General features: G+C 39.1%; 1 protein-coding gene across 2 annotated transcripts in view; it reads left to right on the forward strand.

Moving 5' to 3' along the window:
• BRAF (B-Raf proto-oncogene, serine/threonine kinase) overlaps window positions 1–18,496 on the forward strand; it is a 78,050-nt gene that overhangs the window by 2,294 nt on the left and 57,260 nt on the right. For both annotated transcript variants that reach the window (XM_032445664.1, XM_015866793.2), the window contains exon 2: window positions 9,364–9,465. In XM_032445664.1, the coding sequence (XP_032301555.1) occupies window positions 9,364–9,465 (102 nt within the window). The remainder of the gene's footprint in view (window positions 1–9,363; window positions 9,466–18,496) is intronic.

An 18,496-nucleotide genomic window follows, 5' to 3' on the forward strand; every position in this document is an offset into this window, starting at 1 on the left:
TTACGCCATCTAAACCCGGTTTTAATAAAGCGTGAGATCAAATAATTGCTGATCGAGTTAAAGTGAAAACTGTTCTTAATACAAAAACAAGTCAGCGTAACCATAACACAGATGCAAGGTGACATAAGTCAGAAAATGCTGAAGTACTTAGATCTGACTCATGTAAATGCGTGTTTTGGTGTTCTGTTTCCCTTCAAGAGAATGTAAATCTGGGCTTTAACAGTAACCTTGCTGTGAAAGTGCATCAGGGAGCACAAGTTCACGTATTTAGAGGAGGCACCTAGAAGGGCTTTAGTTCCATAGTTCCCTCTGCAGTCCTGAAGGAAACACAGTCTTGATTTCCCAGAGGAAGACCTTCCATTCTATGCTAAGTTTGTAGCTGTAAGAGGAGGGCGGACAAGGAGGATCTTTGATAGACCTTAAAGCAGGAGACACAAACGTGTCGGCTGAAATCGTATGGTAAAGGAGCTGCTCTGTGTCAAGATCATGAACGAATGCTGCTTAAAACTACATCAGTATCGCCTACGAGTTCAAGGCTTGGAGTTGTGACAAACCAGCTTGTGGCACTTCATTCGACTCGTGGTCAGTTTTGAACTGAATAATGGATCCAGTGCTTCGGAGGCTGCCCTTGCAGCACAACTGCTGATACTCCAATTTTTCAAATAACGAAGCTGTTACGTAAGAGTGTAGTAACTGCAAAGGCATTTCTTCTATATCGAATCCGAGTTTAGGAAGAGTAGTTTCACATGCAGATGTGAGAACGGTATGTTTAGGGAATGAGTCCTTCGCAGCAGCTTAAGAATCCTTAAGAGCAGGGACAAGTGAATTGGGGGCGAGGGTTCTCTCCGGCTCACCATTCTCTGCCTGGGGCAGTGCTGGCACCCAGTGGTGTGCGGGCTGGCTCTTACCCTGTGATGCCTTCTCAGGACAAGAGCTTGTTTGGATGGAAGGCTTTGGGAGTGTTGTAGGGCTGTTGATACAGCAGTGTGCGTGACAGCTGGCAGAAAAGGCTCTGTGCTTGTTGCTAGAGATTATTTACACCGTTATTAAATAATTCAAATGGGATTTTCTGTTCTCAGAGCTTTGTGCCCTCAAGTGCTTTTTGAAGACAAAAACGACTGGAAGTTGTGAAGTCAGGCTCTGAGCTGTTGGACAACCAGTGGCTTTGTGGGCTACAGTGCTGAGTTTACCCGGCGTGAATATCAGTTCTGTATTCAGAAACCTGAATCTGACAAAACGGATTGAAGAGGAAGGAGAAAATGTAGAATGAGAAGATGCCTCTAACCTGAAATGCAGTAATTGGTGGGCTCTCATGCACTAATCATGTTGGTACACTAAGAAAAGTCAGGGCTATTTTTTCTGTCAGTACTTTTGTAGTTTTGAGAATATGTTTTCTGTTCAGTCTCGGTTCTGTTTTGTTGCTTTTGTGTTCAGTGACAGATTTAGCTTTATGGCAGGTGAATGGTGCTCTGTTTAATTGTGAGAACAGGTTAAACTTTGGCTACGAGATGCCTCATCTCCAGCCAATGTTCTGCAGGGGTGTTTCTCCAAAGAGAAGTGTGGTGGGTTTTTGCATGGCAGAAGCGAATCCTCAGCTCAATGTGCTGCCTGACTTCGGGCTGTAGCTGTGGAGAACATAGAGGAGGGTAACAAGGGAGATGTGAGGTCTGGAAGATTGGGTCTGTGGGGAAAGACTGAAGAACAGAGGGTTGGTTTTGGTTTTTTAAAGGGAATGGGGATTGTTACATTTGATGGGAAAAAAAGGACAGCAAACAGTTTGTTCCCCAGACTCGTGGTTATTACTGCCAGAAGCAGTGTGTTTAAATGGGGACAGAGCAGATCATCCTGAGTTGTTAACACGCTGTTTTCTTTATGGCTGGGGACAGAAGCATGAAAACAGACTTTCTTAGCTAACTAAGCTACGAGATCTGGTTTAGTGGCTTGTGGTAGCAAAGGTAATGGGAGGACGGTTGGACCAGATAATCTTGTAGGTCCTTTCCAACCTTGTGATTCTATGATTCTATGAACTTATAAAAGTGCCCATTAGTAGATTCTGTCACCTGCACGGGGAAATACATTTCAGGAGTGATGGAGGTGGTTGATCCAGGTGCAGGGGAGGCAGTGATTCTGATAACCTCTTGTCTTCTTCCATAGGCTTTTATGGTTCACCCTTGGCAGGGCAGATTGAATGTTAGAACATAACCTTGAAATACTTGACTTTAGTGGGGATGTTACAAAGATTTCTGCTTATGATGGCTTTTTTTTTTCCTCCCTCTGGAAGGCATTAGGTTTAGCAGCTCTGGCCTGTGCAGGTTTGTTTGATTACACAGAACTTGCTTATTAGATGAGTATATTCAGAAAAGCTTTGGTGTCTCAGGGATTGCTTTCTATCTGCGTGGATATCCACAAATGGGCTGGATACAAAGTGTTTGGCTGTATTATTGTGAATGTGTGTTAGTGCTGGTGTGGTGGGCTTGATTCTTGCTGCTCTCCACCCTGTGTTTTAAGGTCATCTTTGTCCCATGAAGTTACCTACTTTATCACAGCTAGTACAGAATATAGCACTATGTTTACAGTCGATGTCTCTCTTTCTTCCAGTTGCTCTTGAGCTTTTTGGGCTTACAGTGCAATCCTCCTCATCTGTCCTCCCGCACGCAGTGTCTTTCCAAAATGATGAAATCTGTATTTATGCAACCAGTTTCCTCTCCCGTCACCAGTTCTGAAGTTATATGTGGCTGCTTGATGCAGAATTGCATGCCTTTTTTTCCTGTTTAAACTCATTGCTGCAAGTGTTGGGCTTGTTACTCCACCTCGTATTTTGTGTGTGTGTTTGTGTGTATATATATACATATATATATATATATATATATAGTGATTACATATAGGCATCAGTGACTTTCAGTTCTTTCTGATGATATTACATAATTGTGGCCCTTAGCAATAGGGAAACAGTTGAAGGTCTGGTCTGATTTTAACCCACCTCCGTTGTCCACAGGTGCTGTCTGTGCAGGCAGGAGCTGTCAGGGAGCAGTGCTGCCAGCTGTCACCTGCCTTGGGGACAAGAAGGGTCAGAATTCGGCACCTGTGCTCTCTTCAAAATGGAGCTTCTTGTACCATGCAGGCATAGTGCTTGGTGACAGTAAATTATCCACGCTATTGGGACTGTAGTCAAGAGATCATAAGAGTGTCTTTGGGCACAGAAGGAAGTGTTTGTTCTTCCAAGTTTCAAACCATGGGAGATATTCTCCCACTATGCCTGTACAACATATACTATAAAAGGGAGATGGAATTTCTATGTGAGAGTTATCAGTTTTCTTTAAAATCTTGCACCTAGGAGGCAGGCAAGCGCATGTACTTAGTGATTAAATCTGATGCATAATGAGGTTGCTAGGATGATTTTTTCTTGTTAAAAGCAGGGGGATATCAGCAATAATATCCTCACTGTTGTGTAGTGAGGCCTCTTAGACAGCATAGCTAGTAGTAAAGCTGCTGGTAAACTTACTGCAAAGCTGGAAATACAAATTGCAGTTGCATGGTGTTTAGTTGGTGTTTTCTGAGCACTTTGTCTCAGATAACAGGATTGTTTTTGAGGGTAGATGTAGAATAGCAGCATACCTAGTTCCCTTCCATCTGTAGTGCAAGTTACTTATAGTAATGCCTGCAAAGCACTGTAAAATCAGCATGAAATAAATCAGGACTATGACTTGAAGAAGTGTGTAGTACATAGGTAGGTATCTGGAAAATGTGTGCTTGTGGCCTCAGCCTTTGAACTGGTATTGTAAATTTACTCATTAAATCTTAATAGGTCAAAGCTTCTCTGCAGTTTTATGTAGTGTGGATTTAAATTATAGTCTTGAGCGTCATCTGAGGTAGTTTTCAGGAAGAATTTCTTTCAGTATTTTCATAATTTGACTAGAATACTATTTGTTGGTAATAATAAATAATTGTGACTTATATTAAGCTTTTTCTGCTAGTTAGAAATTGATATAACTTGTCCCAGTCTCTAGATTGAGCAGTCACAGGTTATAGATCTTGCAGCAGGTTTTATGTGTTAAGTACTTCTCTAGTTTAACTGCCTGAAGTCTGAATGAAATGAAATCTTGTTTATTAATTAGTTTTTAAAACCTTCCAGACACTTTGTACAATGAATGGTACGGAGCCAATCGTACCTTGGAAGCTATTTCATTTTTCACGGCACTGTTGGAATTAGTAGGCAGCCTGGGCTGCTGATCTGAACACTACATGCCATCCAGGAAAGCGTGGTTTCTATGGCAGTTTCTATTTGTGACTGTTTTCCAAGACTGTGGGCCAATTACTTATACCTGTTTTGTGTTGGTTTGGTTTTGTTTTATAATTTTAAGATCCATTTAAGATAAAAATGCGATACCTCAGCTCTTCTATTGGATCACAGCCACACTTAACACAAATATGCTTTTTGTTTCAACTGATAATTTCAACTCTCTTTTACACTCTCTGGCCAGCTAGCAGAAAGCGCGTGCGCCGTGTCATAACAGTTTAATGATTGGATATTGTAAAGAGTATAGCAGATGATTTTTATGGATTGATAACAGGAACTTTTGAATAGGCGCTGTTTATCTTTTCTAGGTAGTCTAATGAGTTGTGTGCTCTGGCAAGGAGAGAGCAGAATAGGTCCTGTAGTTCAGGAGAGACTTTGTTTTGTCAGTTTAATTAATGTGACCCAGCCTATCTTAGAGCCCTGCTTGGCTAGCGTTTGCTTCTTAGATCCAATTATTGCAATTAGCTGGTTGTTGGCTGCTTGCTTTCCATCACAAATATGACTTGTCTTCAGTGCTAACATATGTAGACCAGTAGTCTGGTGGATGCACAATAGTTTGTTTTAAATTCACCTCTGGATTCTCATTTGTTGCAAGTCTGTGGTTGCTACCTTTCTAGAACAAAACTGCATTCTTAAATTACAATCATAGAATGGCCTGGGTTGAAAAAGAACCAAAATGATCACTGAGTTTCAGCCCCCCTGCTATGTGCAGGGTTGCCAACCACCAGACCATGCTGCCCAGAGCCATTGGTAGTTATGTATAATTATTCCACGCACCCCCTTTTTAATTTTTGGCCTTTGAGAGTCTTGGGAGAAGTTTTAAAATTCATAAATGTAAATACAGTGAATTGTGCTAGAACTCGGTCTGTGTGATTCTCATGACTGCCTCAGTAATAGCAAGAGGAATAAATGGGACTAATAGTAATTGCAGCACCAAAGTCTGGAGGAATGTGGAATAAGAGATTGAGTTTGATGAAAGACGTCATAAACTGGTGGTTAACAATTTGAATGTCAGCTATAAACACCTCTTATTTTTCACACTCTTGCGTTCTGCTGTGGTAGAAAACATGTTGACTTTCTTTTTTGCAATGCTTGGAGGCAAATGCTACTTAGCAGCGAGCAGCAAAGAAGGTGATGTAGAAGTGGGGGACTGAGCGCGAGTTGGAGCTGAACAGGAAGGCTGCTGCTTCCTGCCAGCCTCCATCCACTGACCCGTGGGTGTGGGGAGAGAAGGTGACTATAGCAGCTGTAGCAGTCACAAGGTCCTCTGCCAAGCTATTTCAGCACGCTAGAGTGGCACAGAACTTACCTTGATGCAGAGAAGAGCTTTTCCTTCATTTAGTGCACTCAGATGGTTTAGACAAAGATTTAGGCTCCAGAGAAACTTTTTCTTTTTTTAAGAGAGAAACTGTTTAGTTAGAAATGTTTCGAGGATGAACTTCATCAAGGTTCAGCTTTTACAAGTTGTCACCATATCTCAAACGTTATTTTTAAATGCTCACAAGAAATTAGGAACGTTTGAAGTCTGAATTCCTTTTGTTTAAGAGGAGGTAACCTGAAAGGGAAGGGCCTGACAGAGTGGAAGGCTGTTTATTCTGCTTTAAAAGTAGAGCTCAGTGGTGAGCAGTGCCATTTGCCTTTAGGATTAAACAAAGGAAAAATCGTAGATTGCTATCAGTTGCAACTGATGGATTGCAAATAAATGAGGGATGTCAGATTATTAAGTAAAAACTAAATGTTTAGTATACTGAGATTTGATGTGATGAAGGTCTTCTGGTAAGGAAAGAAAGTCTTTACTGAGTGTGTTTGTCGTACAGGTGTGTAGTGGAAATGCTGGGTCACGGTCTGAACCAGTGACTGAGTGCTTGGTGGAAGGCAGGGCCAACCCAGGGGAGCTCAGGTGCATGCAGTGCACCTTGGTGACCAGAAGGGGTGGAGCCAGCATCTGCCCTTTCACAGACATCATGTAAAATTCTGTGAAGTTTTTGCACTGCTCGTGTTTGTCATTGTGCTTGTTCAAGAAGAGATTTTTCTTGCTATGCTGCTGAAAATATGATAAGCGCAAGGAGCCATCAGAGCAAGAAAAATGCAAAACTGAGCAGAGTGGATGTGTGAGTTAAGAGAAGCTTCTCTTGAAAGATGGAGAAAAGCTAGAACCAGAGGGAAGGACTATCTTGCCCACTCTATGTGCATGTTACATTCCAGTGTATGAGTGCAGAACAAGGAGAATGAGCTTTGTAAGAGGAAGGGACAATGTACTGCGCCAGGTTGGTGAGGGAAGAAGGGATCTCTGGAAAAGATGAGAAAGGAGCAGCAGTGGTTTTTCATAAAGAAACTGGGAAAATGCAAGTTCTCTTGTCATGCACACCCTAAGGTAGGGTCCTGAGTTAGTCCCTTCCTGTGTCCCATTGCCTTTCTTATGCTCCAACCCTTCACTTTCAAGCTAGTGAAGTCCAGCTAAGAGTGACTTCAGAAATGACAGCTTTCTAAAGCAGTTTCTGACAAAGTGGGTACTAGTCCAGCAGGCTGAACAATTGCATGGATTCTATGAGAAAGAAGCCTGAAGGGGCTGATTAGAATAGTACTGGATAGGTGTTAATGAATTCTGTCCTCATTGTAAAACCATTTTGAAATCAAATTCTTCAACAGCTTCGCCTGCTTTGTCCCATTAAAGTACCGTCCATCACTGCTAATTGTGATAATCCAAAAGCAGGACATACTGTTTCTGTGCAAAGGATGACTTTTGTTGTTGACAAAATATATTCAAACTTTCCTGGTGTCTTCTACTGAATGTGAATATAGAGGTTGGATTTGGGATGTGCTGCAAGACTTGAGTTCTGATATCAGATGCAAAAGGTAGAGAAGATGTTTTGCTTTGCGCTGTCTTGGGCAGTGTATATTTTGACAAGCAGCAAAGAATGCAAAAATAACTTCATGGCTTACAGTCTTTTACGTTGCAGAGCTGTCGTATTTGCTGAATAGAATGGATCTGGGCTCCTGCTGTATCTGACTTGCCTCTGGCTTGAAATAGGTTGTCATCTTTTCATTACATTGCAAGAGAGTGCTTATTTGCGAAATTAATGCACGGTTATCCACAATGGGCAGATATAAGCTGATGTATTCCAGAGTATCTGGAACATCTCCAGTCTTCTCTCTGTCTGTATCCCTGTCAGCCTCTGTCAGCTTCTTTATGTCAGCAGCACTAAAAGGAGAATCGAATCTCATCTTGTGATAGAGAGTAACTTTAACCTAATGCTACCAAAAAAGACACATATGTATATATGTATATATAATATATATATATATATATATATATAAGATCAGGTTATCCTACATGTAAAGGATTCATTACTGTTTTGTGGAACTGTAGTGAAACAGTGTGTCTCCAAAAACAGTTAAATTGGAGTTGTTGTAGGTCCTGCATAACTGAATGCAGTATGCAGGGGTGTTGAGTCTGAAGGAGAATTGACTGCCTAGATGAGGGATGCTCTGGACCACAAATAACAAATATATTCACTCATACAGGATGCCAGAAAGTATCTTTATGTAAATAGTTACCACTTGCAGGGAAATAGTGAAGCTTGGAAATTTGCTGTGTCGCATGTTCTTATGTATACCTGGTTACAGCTCATGTGTGCTGGTCAGTACAAGGTTTGTGAGAGTTTTTTCAGGTTGTCAAAAGACTTTTGATGAATATGGCACTTAAGATAGGTTTTCCATTTCTGTGAGCAACGAGTAATGATTCAGCGCTGTGGCTGACTTTGATGAATTTCAGTGTACTCCTAACTGTGAGTTACCTTTCTAAGATAATAGAAATCCGTGCTAAGTTTCACTTGTGAAAGGCTCTTACTTCAGTGCTCAGGCAGGTAACACAGAAGGTAATTCAGGGCAACATTCCCAGCCACACTGAGCAATATTGTCTTCTAGAAGACTTGAGTTTCAGCTTCTTCAGATGGCGTGGTCCAGTAGCTGGCAGGAATTGTTTTTGTTTTGATTTTCTTTAAATCATTAGTCATTAATTTTTTGCTCTTGTCCTGGTAATAATTTAAAAGGAAGATTTCTGCCTTCTGAGGTTGTTGGACTTTCTTGCTGACTTCCCTTATCTAACACACTTCCTATGTGCATTTTATTATGGCTTTGTTATATTTGGTTTTGTATTCAGTCTTGCCATCTTTGAACAAAATATCAGCAAAATGCAGAGGTGCTGCTGTTAGCTGCTGGTTAGCAATCCTAGCTTCAACATCATATGTTGATTCTAAGTTGAGAATGAAGTTAACTTTCAGAGTTGCCTTAAGTGAATTTACCTACAGAGCATTTGAATATCACACTCTTTATTTCGTGCTCAGCTGTCCTAAATTAGGCCAACAGTTATTCCATACCACATTCCATACCACTACTACATGTAGTAGGCTGTAAAACCATGGGGAGTTGGCTTGGGTAGTGGCTGCTGCTAAAGGGTTGGTGGGCATCAGTCAGTATGTGGTGAGACCTCGCATTGCTAGCAGGCAGTCATGTTGTTACTTGGGTAATAGATGTGATGCTCAACATATGAGTTCTGTATTTTAGAGTTTCTTAGTGAACATCTCAAGTTACGTAGTAAAATTTGCAGGGTAGAGGAATGTACAGTTCATGGTATTGAAAGTGCTTATGATCAACAAATAAAACACTAGGCCTGGATTGTGTGAATGTTGTTGACATAGAGTACTTACGACTTAAAAGAAGAACTGCGCTAAACTTTGTAACCCAACTTCTATCGTACTACAGACTCTTGCAAGAGAAGTACTTAATAATGTTCTGATAAATGTAAAAAATAAAATATCAGAAGTTATTTGTTCAATGGTTTGTGAATTTTAAAACCAAATTTACTTTATCAGGGTAGCAAGCTATGTTTTACTGGCAGTGTATGGTCAGGATAGCTTTGTACACTCTAACTGATATCCTAATATTTTTTATGGGCTTCTGTCCCATATAATAATAATAATATCTAGTAGATATAGATTGTTAGGGCTGATTCTGTAGACTGCCCGGGATTTAATTAAGTGAAAATATTTAATTTTCTATTTTAGGTGTGGAATATCAAACAGATGATTAAATTAACACAAGAACATATAGAAGCGCTGTTAGACAAGTTTGGAGGAGAACATAACCCACCGTCAATATATCTAGAGGTAAGTCTGTGTGCAAATAAATGTGGTCAGATTACTGGTGTGATATCTATGTGTAAAGTATCTTATGTTGAAAGTAAGTATACCTGTAGTAAAAGTACATTCTCTTCATCTTCTAAAACCTAATTCTCTTTCCCTGGAGATAGGAATCCCACGCAGTTCCCCTATGATATTTATCAGTAAGGAAAGATCAGTGGCGTGTTCTAGCAGTTATGTTTGTGCAAATGAAATGTAAGACATCTTTTTTGGTGCAAGGGGGAATAATATGTGTGCTTTTATGGTACAAAAATGCATGTTCTGTTGTTACAACTCATATTTGTAACTAGCAGCAGGACTAGAGGGAAGGGCCTCAAATTGCACTGGGGAGATTTAGGTTGGATGTTAGGAAATACTTCTCCAAGAGAGCAGTCAAATGCTGGAATGGACTGTGCAGGAGGGTGGTGGAGTCGCTGTCTCTGGGAGGAGTTCAGGAAACATTTAGATGTTGTACTGAGGGAGGTGGTTTACTGGGCGCTGTTGGTGGAGGGTTAGACTGGTTGATTTTGACGTCTTTTCCAATCTTGGTGCTTCTGTGATTTTGTACACACATGAAAGCATAGAACTAACTTTGCCTTTCAAGCAGTTAACTCCCTTTTTTTCCATTCAAAGTACAGTTATGTAGAATCCAAAAGTTGTTATTGGTAGAAGGAACCTTTCTTATAGAATTGTAGGGTGGAAAAATTAGTTTTCAGCTGTGCTTAATTTATAAACTAATTACAGAGTAAATCTTTTCTCATTACTCCAAATTCATTAAATTGTGTTGAATTTCATGACACACATGAAACAGTCCATTAACGACCATAAAAAGCCTATAAAAGACCATATACATAAGTTACGTCTGTTTGGAATTGAATGAGTATCACTTGCCCTCTTCTTGTTTCTTTCAAGTACTGAAATAACTGGAGGTCATGCAGACTTATTTTGCAGTCTCTTTAATTTTAATTGCTGCCTAAAGACATGAAGTAATTAAAGATCCCATTATTTGACGTATTTCTAGCTTTTATTGTAACGTGAGAGAGCAGGACAATAACATGACTGTATAAATGTTGACAAAATGTCCTTAACAGTTAAGGTCAAATGAGACCCTCTAAATTCCCTTTATTTGATGTGAAATGGAAGTATTGAATGAGTGTTGATCGCTATTTTAACAACTCGGTGTTCTGTAAATATGCCTCTTGTTTTCACACGAGCCCATTTATTTCATATCTTTGGATTTAATATTGCTGCACATATGCTGGTTTTATTTGATAATGGATCAAAGTGGAATAATAATGAGTATAATCTCTACTAGGTCTGGATTTCAGGTAATGAAAACGTTAGTTTGTTCTCTTTTTTTTTTTTTTGTAAGGAAATTAAATCTGAGATCCCTCCACTGGAAGACTTTAGATTGTTCTATAGCTTGTTGAGATGATAGAGGACATTTACAGTAGTGAATCTTTATCCAGAAAACATGAAGAATAAGAAATGTTTAGTGATGGCAAAACTTCACACTTAAAGTAGCTTTTTGAGTTTGATGGTTGCTTGTGTAGCTGAGACCAAACAGCAACTCAGGTTCGTCAGTGGAGTTACACAAACCTTGCGGAACAGGCCGTGGTGTTTCCTTGCCACAGTGAGTTGTGCTGTATCAGGAGTCTCATGACAAGTAATGCTGGTACTTTTTCAGTTATTTTATCCCATGAAACAGCCAGTCCTATGAAAAAGAACCTATGAAAAGCCTTGATGTTCTTTTCCCAACTCTTTTCTATGGCTGCTTGTGCTTCCCTCGCTCATGTATTTGCTGTACCTAAGATATTTTGAGTCATTAATCTAAGAGGAAAATATTCTGGTTTTGCTGAATTTGCCATCCAGTTGTATACTGAATGTGATTGTGGTGAAGTCCCATGAGTCTCAGTTTCGTGAAGGGAAATAGTTTATACCTCTGAGCCAAGAGCCTACAGATAGAGGTGAGAGAGAGGGGAAATTCCTGTATGGATGATCATCAGTTTGGATTAAATCACCTCAGATTGATGGAAGTGAATAGTATTGAGTTTGCAAACTCAATATTTGTGTAGATTTTCTGCAGTAGAACTCAAGTATGAAGGAAGGAAAAGAAAAATACACTGCGTATGTTACAAGGTAACGTGATACAGTCAGAAACAGGATTACTGTCTTCTTTTGACAACTCATTTCTGCTGAGCAGCAGTTATCTATCTGGTGCATCTTTTCTGTGCCTTTCCAGTCTTTTTGGCTTGACCAGAAACAAAGACTGATGCTTTTTTCAGAATTTGCAGCCATTTATGTTGTTGTAGGTACTGGCACAGTGACGGTGCCACTGCTAGAGCTACTGGTTTAACTTTCTGTGCTCATCTCCTGATCAGAAGAAAGGCCCAGCCAATTTTGGCTGCAGGATGAAAGGATGAAGTTGTATGTAAAATGCTGTGAATGTCGTTTGATAAAGCGGTGAAGAAATTGCAGAACTAAGAAAATACAGTAGTTTTTATATGCATAAAAAGAACAGGAAATTATGCAGAACACGTGTGGGTAGCTTAAGCAGTTCAGTTGATAACTCATCCTTCTGACATCCGTTAGAAATAGCAAACTACCTGTGCACAGAGCTGCTGGGTGCTATTGGGCTTTTTGCTCAGTTTCCATACTTGGGTATCACCACTGACTTCTGTGCGTGACTTTCACCTTCTCCCAGAGCTTCACACCTTGGCCTTGTCACAGGAAGGCACTGTAACTTCGACTCGGTACAGCCTCTTCTGAGTTGCTATATATATATATATAGTTGCTTGTTTTGCTAAAGTTTTATTTCTGTCTGTGGAATGCAATGGTGCCTTATTTTCGCCAAAATATACTTGTGTAATTTTGCCAGTCTGTCATGTTGATGATGTCAGTCATCTGTTTCCTTCCATTGCTCTGATCATCTCTTGGTTCTTCGTAAAATGTGAGCAGCACTTAAGGGCTGCTGTGGACTGTGCCTGTTGATCATCTCTAGTGGGCTTATCGGTAACAACGTTGTCTGTTTTACTTAGACAAAGATGGAATTATCCAAAGGTAATTTGCTAGGTAAGAACCTGCAGCTGAACACCTCTGCTTTCACCCATGTTGCTATTCAATGCTATAAACATCTAGTTTGTTACTGCGTTGCTTTCTGCAAAACCATGGCTTTTTGATATCTACTGAAGGTCTGACAGCTGACACTTTTCTGATCTGCAGAGCTTCAGTACCACGGGATTTGTTCAGTTCTTTTAAATGCTCCTATAGCTTCTCTTTTGTTTCCTATGCCTCCTAGCACCTGTTCAACTTCACAGGACTTAAAGCACCTGGTGTACTGGATTGTGGCCTGTGGTCGTACTGCCTCTATAGACCTGTCAAGTAAAGTTGTAATTGAACTTGGTAACAAAAGAGGATTTCTATTAAAAAGAAATAAAAAGGGTAGAAAACACCCATAGGAAAGCTGAAGAACTGAATAAAAACAATTCTGGAAACTGAACAGTCAAAGGGTTTAGGGAAATAATTTCTGCATTGAATGCAAGATCTACACCATGTTTAAAAATAAAAATGAATTTGTACTTTAGAGATGCTCGAGAAAATAGGTGCTAACAAGCTTTTAATTCTGTGCTTGTCTCAGCAAGTGAGAAGACACAAAAATTTGACAAATTTTTAATTTGGAAGATGGAATTCAATGAGTTTTACATAAAAAGAATTTTAAAACTGACAGCTATTGTTGCAACCTTCACTTCAGGATTTGTCAATTGACTATGAAAGAAGAATGGATTACCTGAAATATTGAAAGTAATTGACACACGTTACATTGAGTGCAGCGTATATTTAATTACTCCTGCAAGAGGGATACTCAGACTTACCCTGCTTTGATCTGTCACTCCTTGGTGATAGTCTTAAAAAATGTGACTCTTGAGCACCTGGTATAGGGCCTTCAAACCTGTGTATATTACTCTGTGTCCAGCCACCTAGGAGTGGAAAAAGCAGCATGGAACTCTAGGGTACCTTGTCTCCATCCTCTTAAGAAAGAAAGAGCTGAGGAACGAGAGTAAAACCATTGTGTGTGATATAGGGGTAGGGAACTAAGTGGATAGATAATAGAAAGGAACACTTCTCATTAACCATACAATTTTCTTCTAATGGCTGTAATTAGTAATAGCTTTGGGCATCTTATCAAGGCTTTCTAATATGAGCACAAGAAGAGCATTTCTGTTTGTTCTAGATGGAAGAAATAATTAATGGATTAAGCATTGGCTGTATTAAAAGCTAAGTATGGCTTCTGGAATGTAGATAAAATCCTTTCCTAGGTAATCATAGCTCTTAACATCTTTGCCTGCGTGCAAGATGCTTCTCAGATCTCACAGACCCCTGGAAATCACTGTCAAACATTTGCAATAACTGCTTGACTCAGAACGGGTAGAAATAGCATTAATAACACTCTTCTTATAGAAAAGAGGCTGTAGGGGCTCCTTGATAGATTTTACCACATTTTTGGAAGTACTCTGTATTGCAGCAGCTGAAAACATCAATGATTTTTATCTTCCCACATACTTTCTCACTGTGTTATATCTGTCCTTGAGATGATGTTTCCCAAAATACAGTTTGTGATTCACTGTGGAAAAACCCTTTTCCTGAAGATTTATCTAAGCACTGTAAATAGTGGAAATCTGTACTGCAAAGAACTTGAATACTATGATACTGGGAAATCCTGGGTTGCAGCTGCAAACACCTAAAATGTGAGGTTGCACATCCTTCTATAATGGCCATTAAATAAGACTGTTTCATCTCCACCAACAAAATACTGATGAACAGAACAACATAAGTTACAGAAAAAAGAATAAAGATCTGGATATTCCTAATGCTACATGGAAGAAAGTGTTGTTTGTAAACTGAAACAAGATACATAAATCCAAAGTAGCCAAAAAGCAGTTGGCTCTAATTTATAAAGGCAGGTACAGCAATTGGATAGTCCAATGCAATGAGAAAGGTGTTATAACAAAGGTGTGATGACAGAAGGACCAGTGCGATAGAAAGGTGCTGTAAAGGAAGGGAAGGAGGTTCATATCAGAAGGTTCTAGGTTCACAGGGGAAAACCTCACCAAGAAGGGATCTCCAAGAAAAGATTGTTCCCTAGTGATAGTCAGCCCTTAAAGGCTCCACCTCTTCCTGTCTCACAGCTGAATTGCCTTCACCAGTGGTCCCTTGGCTGACCTGGTCCTTTCCCCAGGTGATCAATCAGTGGCTCAGGCCGTGACTCAACAGTTCCTGTACAGAGGGAAGTAAAGCTTAACAAACTGGATTGATGCGGACTCTCAGTTATGGTTTGAGAGGCCTTATTTAAAATTCCAAAATATTGTGTCTTTTTTATCTTATTATGTTACAACATCACCTGTGACAAATCTGAGAACTTAATTTAGCAGTATTGGCCCATTAAAATGGGAACAGCTGTTCACAAAATGAGGTTGCATGTTGTGCCTTTGCTTTCCTTCATCTAGCAGTACAAGAACAATCTGCCTGACCTTTTGGCATTCAGGCACTATGCAAAATGAAGCGGTGTACAAATGCATAGATGGAATGACAGTGATATCAAATAGGTTTCAAAACTCAGTCAGCTTTTTAGGGTTACAGGAATTTTCTCCTTTCTTAGCCTAGTTATTGGAAGCAATTGAACATGAGAATGATAGTACTAGAGAGATGCTTATCCTTAACTGCCATGGTTTTTCTAGTTTACATCTAATACTCCAGGGAAAGTAAATTTGATCCAGAGGCCTTGATGCTGCCATTTTTGAGAGTTCAGCTGTTGAATTTCAAGAGGATGTTTCATTCCTTGTTGCTGCATTGCTGTAAATTTATTAAAGAAGATTGCTGATCTTAAATGTGTTTTTTTGCATCAACAGACAGGTACAGTCTGAAATGGATCATATTGATGAATCTCTGGTTGTTTCAAACTGTTTGTGGTATTCAAAGAAAATACTAATAGTGGCTCCATAAAAAGATTCACATGAACTTTCACCAGGCTCCTAGCACATGTTAATCAAATGTGTTGGACCCAAACTGGAGTGTCTAAAGTTAGACTAAGAACAGATTTAGGCATCTTACTAAATGCAGACATCCTGACTTACGTTGCTGTCTATCTTCAGCTCCTATTTAACTTTAGTGGGATTTGCATTTGATCAACAGTCTAAAAGGTTAGACATCTTTTAAATAGAAATACAGTCTTAGTTTCCGGAAGCCTGGAAGCTGTCATTTAGGTTTCTAAGATCCTTAAAATGTATGGATGCCATCTGAAAAATGACTGAGGAAGGGAGAGAATGGTGGGCTTGAGTTTAGGCTAGATTTCTAACTAGGTTTGATGTGGGCAGGGAGAGGGAGAAATCATACTTTGCTACCTGGTTTTGTCCTAGGTTGATTTTTTAAAGATATTTGATTTGCTATTTTTACTTTCCTTAAATGTTTTAAATGGATTGCATAGCCTGGTTGTGGCCTGAGAAAGCAAATTTCAAATATAATATGAATAACAAATAATATAAAAATACTCATGTTTTTGAGGAAATCCCTTGTCAATATTGTCTTGGCACAGCTGTATATCCTAATATAGATTCCATTGAGTTCTGAGGTCAATCCTAATTCTATCAATAGGTCGCAACATTTAAATAGTAACTTTATTTTTTTTTTAGCTCTGCAGCTTGTGAGCAAGCAGTTGTCATCTTCTGGCATGTATGTACATTGTATATAGGCATGCCAAGTTCTTACGCTTTAAATGAGCTTGGCGGATTACCAGGCCTTTGTATGTTTTACTTATAATTTCAGGAGTATTCTCTCATTTATGAAAGCATATGATTTGCATATATACTGATACGCAATGTAATGAAAATCAACTTTTCCTTCTGGTTTAGATGGCTGTAGAGTTGCTTTTAAGTGTAAAAGATGCACCAGTTTAAATCTAGCATTCAGCTTTTAGAATATATTTTTTCTATAACTTAAAGAAACACTGGAAATGGACATAAAATTGTGAGCCTGCTAGTGATACAGTGCACAGACATGTTTGTTGTGGATAATATACATGATAAAAGACACATAGTTTTTGGCGTGAGCCAACAGAAGCCCAATAGCAGCAACAAGCACAACAACAACAGATGTATTTGGAATTTTGTGCCTGGAATGGAATGTCTGAATAGCACCTTTACTTCTGAAACGCCAGTAAAATCCTTAACTCCATAAATTATGAGAATGTTCAGCATAATCTTTTTTTCCTATAGTAGATAAAGTACGAACTAACTAAGTAAATTTGTATTTTAAACACTAGTGATGTTAAAAATCAGCCTCAGGGTTGACCCACAGGACCTTACCTGACCTGGACTTGATGTATGTCAGCTAATATGGCCTCTAACATCAATAGGCCAACCATGTGGCACAAACTTCTTTCAGCTAGAAATAGCTTGCTATAGATCATCTTTGTTTTTGTTACACTCCTTAAATATAAGTCCATCACACAGGTCTGTTTTGACTTGGTGCTGTTCTCTGTGCAGGCTGGTCATCAGCTGGTACTGATGTCTCACCAAAGTGCTTAATTTTTGAAAACAAAATGCATAGAAGCTATTTTTCTGATACATGAACTATTGCAGCTTCTATGTAAAAATAATTGTGGTTTGTTTGGTTTTTTTTTTAAGGGAAAAACGTATTTAAAGGTTAATAGTAGACTTCTAGTTTCTTAGTGGTCTGTTGCAAGATCTGCTGCTGTGACATTGAGTTACAACATAATACTTTGGAGCATTCACCCCCATTAAAAAGAAAGAAAAAATAGCTTTTCCTGCAGACTTCATTGGTATGGAACCCAAACCCAGCAACAGTTCACAGTTTTCTGCGCACAGTGTTTATGCACTTAAGATAAATCATATAACTTTTGAGTGTGCATTAGTGAGAGATAAAGCTGCCAGTGCAAACATTGTAGGACTGGGCATTTTGAAAGATGCTTGGCACTCTGTGAAGGAACTAAGCCCACGAGTATCCGGAAGTGATGTAACGTTGCATGTGTTAATGCAAACAATCTTTTGCAATGTTCGTGAGAAAGGGAAGTAAGTATTTAGGAAAGTATTGGTGAAATGATGGTGCTTTATGACTTTTATGAATTTTTGTTTACTGAAAACAGTTCTCGGCACATGGAACTCTGACAGGAATTTACATGAAAAGCTATTCCTGGAAGTAAGAGTGAGATGCTTATGTTACTGTACCACCAAAAAATGCCATTATTTATAATTGTGTAACTTTCAATTTACTTTTGACGGTAGGAGGAAAATGTTTCGGCCTTATGTCACGGAGTTTGTGGTCTACTCATGAAACACTAGATGCTTTCAGTTCGTAAAAGGAATTACAAGCAATTCTCAGTTTCCTGCAACATTTAGGGTTCAGAATTGTGGTCTTCACCATTACCCTTTAAGCAGCTTTTTCTTTTTTAGTCCCCGCTGTCAAATTAATGTTCTCTTTGTTAATGCAGTTGCTGTGATAAATGAATTTTGCAAATAAGTCTATCCTGAGGGATCCTAAACCTTCTTAAAAAGAGAGAGGCCAATCCCTGTTTACTTACTGTAATCTGCCTGAGTTTGGTTAAAGCTGCGCATATGCCCCTGGACAAATAAATCCATTATAAATGCAGTATTTATGGCAGTATCACCAAAACTGTAAGCATAGTTATTTTTCCCATTAAAATATTTTTCCTGCAGACATTTTGGTCCGTTTAATTCTGTAACTTTAATTAGAAGCAAGTTATGCACAGAGAACTGGAGGAAAGCAAGTGAATAGAAATGTACCTTTGCCTGAGGTAAATATCCCTTGTCACACCTGAAATATGTGACCGGACAAATCTCAGTCTTGCTGGAGATCTAAGTAGGAAATTCCCTTCATTCCTCTTTAGATATTACATTTGTGGCATCTTTGTTTCTTATCATCTATATAACATCCTTGCTTTGTTTCTTATTATCTATATAACATCCTTGGTTAACAACAAAATGTT

The sequence above is a fragment of the Coturnix japonica genome, chromosome 1 (assembly GCF_001577835.2).
Source record: "Coturnix japonica isolate 7356 chromosome 1, Coturnix japonica 2.1, whole genome shotgun sequence".
In the NCBI taxonomy this organism is placed as follows: domain Eukaryota; kingdom Metazoa; phylum Chordata; class Aves; order Galliformes; family Phasianidae; genus Coturnix; species Coturnix japonica.